This window comes from Homalodisca vitripennis, chromosome 2 (genome assembly GCF_021130785.1).
Source record: "Homalodisca vitripennis isolate AUS2020 chromosome 2, UT_GWSS_2.1, whole genome shotgun sequence".
In the NCBI taxonomy this organism is placed as follows: Eukaryota; Metazoa; Arthropoda; class Insecta; order Hemiptera; family Cicadellidae; genus Homalodisca; species Homalodisca vitripennis.
This window is the reverse complement of record NC_060208.1, coordinates 40,245,367-40,256,629: the sequence shown is the minus strand read 5'-3', so window position 1 is coordinate 40,256,629 and position 11,263 is coordinate 40,245,367. Positions and strand designations below refer to the sequence as shown.

General features: G+C 31.1%; 1 protein-coding gene and 1 non-coding gene across 2 annotated transcripts in view; one reads left to right on the top strand and one right to left on the bottom strand.

Annotated features, from left to right (window-relative positions):
- Window positions 1-3,605: 3,605 nt before the first annotated feature.
- On the top strand, window positions 3,606-3,677 carry Trnap-agg. Its single transcript has one exon. It is a non-coding gene; the product is annotated as a tRNA-Pro (tRNA).
- Window positions 3,678-7,360: 3,683 nt separating this feature from the next.
- The window catches only part of LOC124355599, a 49,013-nt gene continuing 45,110 nt past the window's right edge, over window positions 7,361-11,263 (bottom strand). Inside the window, exons 4-7 of the mRNA XM_046806762.1 lie at window positions 10,962-11,139; window positions 9,077-9,240; window positions 8,377-8,648; window positions 7,361-8,119 (exon numbers count right to left, since the gene is read on the bottom strand). Coding sequence (XP_046662718.1) covers window positions 7,361-8,119; window positions 8,377-8,648; window positions 9,077-9,240; window positions 10,962-11,139 — 1,373 coding nt within the window. The remainder of the gene's footprint in view (window positions 8,120-8,376; window positions 8,649-9,076; window positions 9,241-10,961; window positions 11,140-11,263) is intronic.

Genomic DNA, 11,263 nt, shown 5'->3' with positions numbered 1-11,263 from the left:
ATTCAGTACGCTCTTTTGTGGGCTAACATAAACCTTCCATCTTCACGTTCAGGAATAGTCAAAACTACTTTTCTAGGCACCCACCCTTAGTATACTATTAAACTAACTCCGATACGTTTTAATACAGAAATTATACAGCATTAGAATGTGTAAAGATCTATTGTTTCGCTTTTATAGTACCATCTTTTAATGCAGAGTATAAACCGAAAAGGTTGGTTTTACCATTCTGTGAATGTAGAGTGTGGAACAGACCCTTAGCTATATTTTTATGGTTTTATATTACGCTATATGGAGATTATGCTTGTTGTTAATATCTCATTTGTGTAATTACCAATCTATTTCTTCCCAAATTCAGTAATTTTTAATTAGTGCTCAGTGGTTTCTTGCAAATCAACAACATTTAAGAATGTAATTTTGAGGAAAGTAAATTCTTGTATGATTGTTAAATAAAATACAACCATAACCAGTATAGGCTAAAAGTAGTTGAAAGACTTAACATCACACATGTTACAATTCGATATTTACAAATTAAAGGGCCAATAAAAAGGCGGTGGTGGGAGTAACATAAGTGTACAAGTATTGCGCATTGGCCTTCTGTATTTTTTAAAATTGTGTAAGGTGCCAAATGACACTGAATAGGAAGAGGCGTATTTAATACAATTAATTTTATATTTTTGCGGCTAGTTTGTTATTTAAGTTATTAAACTTGTATGGGGGTATTAAAGGAAGATATAATATTGGGTGGTGTCGGTTATACTGTACTTTTAAAGTTGCAAAGTACCTTGAGATACTAATAATATTTTACAAGATGAGCTCAAGATTTTTAGGTCCACAAATAAATTGGACATGTTTAAGACATTATTTGTATAAACTTGGTATAATGGTTTTATCTTTTTAGCTTTCCGTATAGTGAATTCTACTCCTTTACAAATATCACCATAGTTATTAATTAAATTTTTGTAAGGAAGATTTTATTTTGATAATATGTAACAAGTTTGATAGTTTCATTTTCATTCCGTATTTATAATTTTAGGTGGATAAAAAATATGTTGCAGGTTCTCTTATTAGTATAAATGGGTCAGATGTAATTCAGCAGTATAGTCATGGAATTAGTAGGCCTATACGTGTATACCATCCTCGGTACCTGATAATTATTTCGATATATTAGTTAAAGATTTTTATAAAACAATTTATAGATTTTTTAAGTTCATCATTTTTTGTATGTTTGGTTGTGTTACTTTTTTGAAATTGATATTAATGTAGGAATGTTTTACATTCTTTTAGTGAGTTCAGGGTGATATATGGTGAACTGTAGAGAGATGTGTTAAAATTTTAAAATAAATAAATACTTTGAAGAGTGCATTTTAAAAGTATATTATTTTTGGCAAGAAATTTAAGAGCTGTTATTTTATCTATTTCTAATTGCAATCCTTTCGTCTGGGCAATTGCTGGATTATCATCCAACCCTACACCAGGCAGATTAATTGTGTTCTCGCTTGTGGCCGCAAAAAATTCTCCGTGGGTGTTGTAAACACCACAGCCACTGGTCAATTAACTTTTATGGAAATTCCACTCTACAGAAACCGCGATCCCTCATTAATACAAATTGAACCCAAACAGTATTATGACAAAAATGCCACATGCTCTCTCGCATCAGGAATATTTTTTAATTTCTCATCTAATAAAAACATGCGCATCTACTCTTATCTATTTATAATTGTAAATGATATAAATAGTTTAATACTGAACATATTTTTATTGCGTCTTGATCTTAGAAGAAAAATGTCCATATCTCTATCGATAATATATGTTTAATATTACGAAATACAATACATGTCTTTGGGTAATAAGGAGGGACACAGATTCAGATGCCAACAGGCAATTTATGTTTTAATATTACATGATTATCCCAAGGATAATTCTGTTACTTTCACCTAGGGTAATATTATTGATTACCTTAAAATAAAATAAAATATTGTGAAATGAATGCTTTACAACTTGGAGTTTTACAAAACGAAAGGCAAGTACAGGTCTTTTCAATATATTACAATCAAAAGGTAGATGCAGGTCCCTTCCCCTCTTTCTCCCACCACCAACCACACGATCCGCGGATCAACATGCACCGCTTAATTGTACGGTGTATAAGAAGGACCAACATGGACCGCTCATTACACGCGGACCAGCATGTGGACAAAAGTTTTTATATATTAAAAAATATTAGCATACATTTATCAAGCAAGTTATAAAACATAAATGTATGCTGAGAACAAATTCATAACACGGTTATATAAAGGTTTAAATAGGGGGCTTGATGGACCTGCATGGGTCGCTGTATAACACAGGACCATCAAGTGCCTTGTTTCCGTAAATATATATATATATATATATATATTATATATATATATATATATATGGGGGGGGGTGGGGGGGGGGGGAAGTTACCATATCAAATTAAATTAAAGTTTAAAAAGTGATGTATTGAGACCTTGAAGTCTGAGAGTGAAACAGTTTTTAAAATTACTTTGGAATAACTTTTTCGGAGAAAAGTGATGAAGCAGCTCCAACTATTTCGGAAATGTCAATTAAAGAACTTTAGAACTGTTTAAACTAATCCTAAACGTACTCATTATACAATAACGTATGCTATTTTGAAATGGAATTAGGCAAATTATGGGTACATATTGTTTCAGTTTTCATAACTAAGATATTAAGATGTTAAGTGCTATTACAAATGGCTCTTGATTTATGATTTACGAATCATGCAACGGTTGAGTTTGACTTATAGACCTACCTCAAAACATATGTATATACAAAGGACTGAAAAGTATACATCGGTCAAAATGCGTATACTTCCGGACTTTATAATTTTTCCTGGTTTAAGAGATTCCCTTTGAGATGGCTAATTTGGAATAGCAGCCCCGATAAATAAAATGTATTCTTGAAGAATACAATTTGGCTTAAATGTGAATACTTATAACCACTGTGATTTACTATCAGTCTAGGCTATTTCTGGTACCATATTTGCGATTGATTTATTCTTTGATCTACAAAATGAATACATATTACAAACGTGGGCTTCTGTTGCCTACATATTCCTACTTCTGTTAAAAAAACGTCTAAAGGGATATTTTTAATAGTCTTATTTCAATAGTAAAAGCTAGATAGTAGCTTTGTCTTTGATATCAGCAATAACAATTAGATTACTGATAAAGCCCTACATACTTAATTTTTTATGAAATGAACAGGTAAAAGTCTAATTATAGTAAAACATCTAATTTTCTTACTTCATTTTATGTATGTGCTCAAAAGCAATTACATAGAAACAAGTTAAATAAAAAGTTTTGTTACTACGTTCTATACTATAATAGTTTTATATTTAATAGCATTATATTGTTATTGCATTTAACATCCCTACTCTTTCAATTAATATATATATATATATTTTTTGGTTTTTTTTGCTGTGAATAATTTCTTATGGAAACATTCCTAATTTTAGAGGCCAGTCGGGTATCATTAAGTTGACTATCCTTAAATTTGTCATCGCATCGGAGTGTTTGTATTAGCTTTATGGTGAACATTTAAAAATAGTTAATTAAGTTCAGAGTGGCTCGGTGGTCTAGGGGTATGATTCTCGCTTAGGGTGCGAGAGGTCCCGGGTTCAAATCCCGGCCGAGCCCGCACAAATTTTTGCCTCTCTCTGTTTTTAAAGATATTAAAATAGTGTTAAAAAAATTCGATATACAAGGAAAAAGTGTTATATATTTTAAAAATTTGGCATTATATTTTAAACTGGACTTCTTTTAGAAGTTCCTTTTTTGCAATATTAGTACTCCTATAAATATTTATTTCACTTTCATACTTATTGTAAATATCTATACAGTGTTTATTTATTTGAAAAAGTGTCCCAGATATAAACTTTTTTTAGATCTTAGGACTGTTAAACCCATCTCAGTCGTCTTTTGATAGAGGCAAGGCTTCTCAGATCTCTAAATGTAAACATACGTTATTTATCGGGTAACCAAGGCTAAATCAACTATAATAATATAGAGGTAAAGTATAGTGGCCATAATCATATAATATATAAATAAATAACAATAAATGTATGTATCTTTTCATTATACTACAAAAATATATTAAACAAATTAAAGACTTACATAATTAAGAATCATAAAATTACAATGCCAAGACTGGCTAAATGCACAAAATGAAAACTTAACCGTGTATATAGATTTTAAAAGTTGTTTAAAGGAAGTAAATACTTTTAAGTCTCCGTCACTGATTTTATATTTTTTTTATTATGGCAAAAACGTAAACTCTGTATTTTTGTTTGAAATTAAATGATTTCAATTAGAAGTGTTCACACACACATATACACACACACACACACATGTGCGGTATTTATATTTTATTTATTTATTTACGGTGTGTAAAAATCGTTAATTATGTCGGTAACATTTAAATAATTAAATGTTTGTAATAAAATTTAAAAAATGTTGTAGTATTTAAAACCTTTCATAATCTTTTTCTATGGTATTAAGTTTTATAATCGTCAACCGTCCACCATTTTTATTTGACACAACAATATTAATTCTAATTTGAGACTGAAAGGGTAATAATTACACCGGTTTTAAACTTTTTTATTTTTACATATTTCTAAAATGATATACAAAACATAACATATATTCAACGGAAAGAGTTATAGGTTGCATTTATTATATAGCTCTTGCTGGTTGTTGGAATAATATCTTAAAGTTTGTGCATATAATTTTATTACATCATTTATCACGTAACAATATCATACCTAGTATAATGCATATAATGATCATTATATCATACTATAATTTTATACTGCATATTATCTTCCATATCATTAATTTAAATCCATGGAAAACACGATTATACACCTGGCTGAACAGCACATATTCAATAAGTTACTAATCCTATACACATAGATTAAGACGAGTATGTCAAAATTAAATAACCTTCCTCTCTCACAACATTAAACCAATCAATGCTCAGTTGGTTCTAGGAATACCCAATACTATTCTGCCAACTGTGATTTAAATGCAGCTCTGATTGGTATAACAGTTGAACTTTTGAGTACGATTAATTAATTAAATTACAGTATAAACTAGTTTTTATATGTAATCAAGTGTTCTGTGTGTAACATTGTTTCATGACAGAATAACTATATGTATAATTAATTTAACGACTATTTGTTTACATTTATTGTCTTGAAAGCATAGAGTAAGCTTGATGGTTACACCACTTCTTTTTCAACTTTTTCTGCAACCAATATTGATCGAAGAGTAAGAAAATAAAAGTTTTACTAAAAATACAAAGTTATTATGTAACTTTAACTATAAATTTAAATTATATAGAACCCATCTTAGTTGTACTTTTATAAAAGTAGGCATGTTAGACCTGTGTTTGTATATTATTTCAGATCGAGAAAACAAGGCAAAATCAATAATGGTACTAAATATACTAAGATCGAAAGAATATACACAAGTAACAAATATACACTTTTTGGCACATTTACTTGAATGAGGCAACAAGGCAAACTCAACTTTGACGTATATCATAAATGTAATTTACTCGTACCAGAAGGTCTCATACACGTGCAAAGCATATGAACTGAAAGCAAAACCACGGCTAACTGCTAGTATTTTATATAACTATAATGCTTTTTTATGGTTTCAACTATAAGTTTAAACAATGATGATTGATTTTTATGTCAAATGCGTTGGTTTAGTTCATCACTGGAATGGATAATCTTCAAGTGTCTTCAGTATACAGAGTAAATCCCAAGTATAAATTAATAAGTCAGAATTTATTAGCTCGAACGTAAACCAACAAAACAACCACACCCACTTAGGTGGTTATAATTGGCTGAGCAAGGATAGGAACTGGAAAACTCAAATGTCTGTCTGTCTATCTGCTGCCTATCCGCATATCTCGAGAACAAACTAATCTATAGACTTGAATTTTAGTATGAATCTTCATTTCTTTGTAGGTAACATCGAGTACTATGGTGGTGTATGTCACTCCATGGGATTTGTCTGAGCGTAGCTAAACCTTTCACATTGGTTTTTTATCTGGCAACTTTGAGGAAACTAGAAGATAACATATTAAATGAATTTTTAACAAACTGATTATAAGTATATGCCATGGCGACACATGCAGCTATAGACTTTATGTACAACCTCAGCCAACTCTATATGCGACACGTGGCTTGGAGCAATCCTGTTCTGTTATATAATATGAGATGTTTTATGATCGCGAACACGCACACCAATATGAAGAACTGAATAAATAATCCAGGTACATACAAAGCTCTCGTATTTTGTTACTGTTCTTTCCAAGTAGAATTGTTTGATTATTTATTTACTGTTTTCATCACTAGACCTAAAAAGCCAAAGAGCGGTATCTCATAATCCCATTGAGCATCAAATATTTCTATCATTTTTTAACTGATATATTTGTTAAAGTAGAGTGTAAGTAGCACTCAAATGTAGTATATCCGTCTTTCAGCTCTAAAATAATTATTTTCCAATTTTATGTCCTCAAAGAATCTGTTTCCTTGGGTTTTTAAACCCTTAAACTGTTTTATGCCAGAAAAATATTCTTAAATTTTTTTTAGTTTGAAAACGATAAATTTATATACATATTGTAGTATAAGAACTTTTCTGTCTTAGTAATAGTGTGTGTATTAGGTCAAGGATAGAATAAAATTTAAGGAAAGGAATATTTATAAATCGCATGCTTTGAAACAATATTTATTTAAATGTACTCATATCATAATACTGTTTTGCAGCTTTTAACAATAATTATACTACTTCATTTTGCGATATATTATTTAACTATGAACATCGTCTTATCCTTTATTAAACTTGTGATGTAACCCTACAGCAAATGAAATAAACAGAGAAAAATGTGTGAAATAGTAAAAAATAAATTTGGTCGTTCTATGCAAAACGCCACTGCTATCAAAATAATATATTTATTAAATGTACATCGATAATAAGCGTAAATTATACATAATTATAATAAAGGAACTTTTATGTATTTAAATACACAGTAGGAAGTAATTTAACATCTCCCGCAACGTGGGTTTTGATTGTTACATTTCTCCTAATTCTACACAAAATATTTCCTTAAACAAGTAAAGTACAATAATAAATAAAAGGAAAGTAGAAATATGTGGTTGACTTACAATATATGACTATAAGGTAGCATGACTCTTACAGGTACGTGTGACTTAAGGTATATTAAGGTACGTGTGACATAAAATAAGGTACATAACTAATACTCGTCACTTATCTCTAAGATTAGTTAAAACTGTATCAGAGTTATATAGTTACAAAAAACCTTCTTCGCAGAATATTTGAAAGATTTCATTAACTTTTCTCACGAACCTCTGGTTAAGAAAACCTCGAGCGATTTCATCAGCATATTCTTGACTTTGCATCACCTCTTCCGTGATTTCATCTGGTTTGAAGACGATGTCCTCGGCGGTGACGACTGGCAGTGACATGAGTGACATGATCAGACCATATACAGCGTGACGTCTGATTTCTTCCTTGATGTCATTCAGACTCACTTCCGGAGCCGATGGGGCGAGTTTTTCCAGCTCATTCATCAAGGATTGGTGGTAGGTGGATATGAGATCATCGAAATGTTGCCTGACCATCCCAACGCGACCGCTGGTGAATAGGAAATACAGGATGTCCAGAGAGGGAGAAGCATACCTCCAACCTTGCTGGTCCAGGAAGCAAACTCTGTCAGGAGTTTCCGGATTCTCCTTTGAGTAATGGAAGAGCATGTTGTTACTCCAGAGGTCACCGTGGCAGACGACAGCCAGAGGTTCTGAGGGAGCGATGTGAGGGGAGATCACATGGAAGCCTCGACCGTAGAATGTTCTGAGAAGGTGTACTACAGGAGAGTTCAAATCAGCAGCGGCTTTCAATGCCATGTCGATACAGCTGTCCACACAGGGGTTGAATATCACATTATCTTTGTTGATGAATATCTCATTGACTAGAGCAGATATCTTAACGATCTCATCTGGTTTTTGGTGTTTTAGGGCGAGGGAGGCTGCATGAAATCTTCCCAATTCCTGTAAAAAATAAATAAAATAAAATGCATGTATTTTTATATTTTCTTTTATAAGAAATAATTTTTCGGGTCTTCTCCTAGTTCAAATGTAAAATAACATTTAAAATTGAAATGAAGAGAAAAATGTTATTCAAATATTGAATTTATATATTATAGTTTGAGGATTTTTTAAATGTTAGTCTGAAAGTCCTTCTTATTGTTATATTATTATTCCGTTTCACTATTCAGTTTATAATCGTTTATAAAAACAACACTCACCTGTAGAACGAGTTGACAATGAGATAGATCCAATCCCTTCCTGCGGTCTGCCATTATGAATCCATCCTTGCCAAGATGACGTAGCAGAAGGAGGTCTTCTGTGGCTAGCAGACATCCGGGGAAGGGCAGTTTGGTGAGAGCGGTGAGGGGAGTCAACACCTTGCTATAGAAATTAGCTTCGTTTATTGAGGCAGCATCACAATGGAAAGTCGCACAGCGTTCAGCAGATTGAGGCAAACTCTTCATGATCAACGTTTCACTCACAATGTCACCTATAATAACGAAAACTTGTTAGCATAAATGATTAAATTTATATACTGTAACTTCAATGTATTTCATTCTATTTTTCTGCATAGATTTCCAATGTAATAAGTTATTGTTCAATGAGTGTGTATTGTAGAATAGTTTTTTAATTTTAGCATTTTATTAATATAAAAATTGTATTTTTGTACAAAAATGTATATATGTTGCCAAACAAATAAATTTAAGTTTATAGTAGATTTTGATTTGTTTAAATAGCTTTGATAGTACTGTATTCTTATGAAAATAATTTAGTTAAGTCTTTTTAGAGAACAATATACTTTTACGAAAATAAGTGTCAAATTGTTCCATTAAATAACACTACAAGATAATTTGATCATTATCAAGAATTGTCCATGTATAAAAATCTTAAACATTATCAGAAGGAAATATAACGCACCATTAGCAAGATCGTGGCCAGTGACGTCTATCTTCGTAACGACACTCATGAAGTTTTCCCCTTCTTTGACTGCTGCAGATGCTGACAACATGTCCACCTGAAGTGTTGGTCGCTGTGTCAGCAATGCGCTCAGCACAGCCTCTTCCTCAGCACGTGACAATTTGCTGATAACCGGAGCCATATTTTCTGTGAAACAGTCAAGTTTCAATCATCGTTGTGACTCGGCTAACGAATATTTGCGTCTTCAAATTTTGTATTGTTTTTTTTTATTTTTACATTTATTATTAAAATTATATTACTAACTGTTGTAAATTTAAGGATATTTATTGAATACTTAAATAACTTTAAACTTATGGAAATATGTATCTTATTTTGAACAAATCATATATTTAGTATAGTTTAGAATAAAATAAATTGGTGCAATAGGAGTTTAAGTTTGAAGGCAATCATATAAGTCATATGTTATTGTTAATTGAAAACGTTTTATTGGAAAAATAAAAATATAATAATAAAAAAATTCAACTAACTTGTTATCCTTTTCTGTATATAATTCGAATTTACTGATAGTTTTATAGCAGTAGCTTTTAAAATAAAAAAGAAATACAATTTTTTAGTGAACATCTCGAACCTTATTAAAGTTTAACAATGCTGATAAATTACATTCTACATAATGAACTTCTGCATTTCATAAGATAATGCATATCTTATAAGAGCCTATATTTTAAAAATGTTATGTAAATTTAAATTTAAAATAAATTAGACAGATATTGGTGTTTAAATAGTCAAATTTAAAACATATAATTTTTATTGTTTAAAATGTATTTTCGGTGATGAATGATTTGAAAGGATAGTAGAATGTCAAAGTTGTCATAATTAATGAGTGATAATTGAAGAACGGTATGAAGTCTTCGAATTCGTACACACACCATGAAATTGAGGCCAAGGACAAATACAAAGGGCCGAAGGCGGCTGCCCTTTACCCCTTCTCCAACCGACCAGCGCTTTCCCGTTCTCTTCTATGTCGCGACACCACAAGAAATGCCAACATTGAGTTCCTCGTCATTAGTTCGTGTGTTTACTCGTCATTACTCATAGTTTACGATACTGCCTCCTGTGCATTGACATATCTTGGGTTATTTTCTCCAGTCTGGACTGCATGCCGTTTATCAGGTATCACTCATTAATTATTATAACTTATGGTCCACTGCCGCACTTATGAGTCTTTTAATGTCTTAAGACATTTTTACATATGAAGAAGAGAATAATTTCAATACTCGAAACGCATTTTATACTTTTTATAACATATAACTATGATAAAATGTCAAAACTCATATTACTATTAGTATTTTTTTAAACTTGATTTCCCTGAAAAATAACTTAATTTTTGATATGTTCAAAATTAAAAAAAAAACTTGAGGATATGTTAATTTTATAAATTAATAAAAACAACCAAATAATATTATTTAAGTAACAGAATTTAAAAATATTCATTTAGGCATAAATTAATTTACATTTAATTTAATTCATTAATTGTAATTAAAATAATGTAATTTTTATTTTTACTAACAGTCTTTAAAAATCAGATTTTTTTAATGTTACAAAATTTTAATCATTACGGACTTTTTGTAAATATATGCAAAATTGGTACAAATTGTTTTAATCAACATTATTTATACAAACTATAAATATGTTCGTACTAAATTATCATATTATTGATAGTGATATGTGGTAATCAAAAATTTTAATAACGAATACTCACATTGATAAATCAGCTGGTTGAGTGTATGTAATCACAAATCCTAAGAACAAGTCCACACTGTCCTAGTCCGCGGCATACTGAGTCCCCACCAGTCGCGACTCTATATAAACACCTTAAAGTCGTTACCTTGGGCCGGGCAATGGATCCCCACTTGAGATAGGCCTGCTCTCGTGTACTATTGGGTTACGCAACGTCGGTCGTTGCCCCTTCGCGTTGACAGGTAGGCAGAACCTCTTCAGTACGAAAGCGAATTTACTGATATGCCTAGGTCGTTTACCTTCTGGTGGCGCTACGCTGTTGTAGCCTAATATGTCATTCCATCCGTTACTACATTATTTAATGCAAACCATTATCTAGTCGATTATACTATGTAATATACCTTAAAAAATAAGTTAAATTGTCTATTAAGACAGACGTTGTATTGTGAA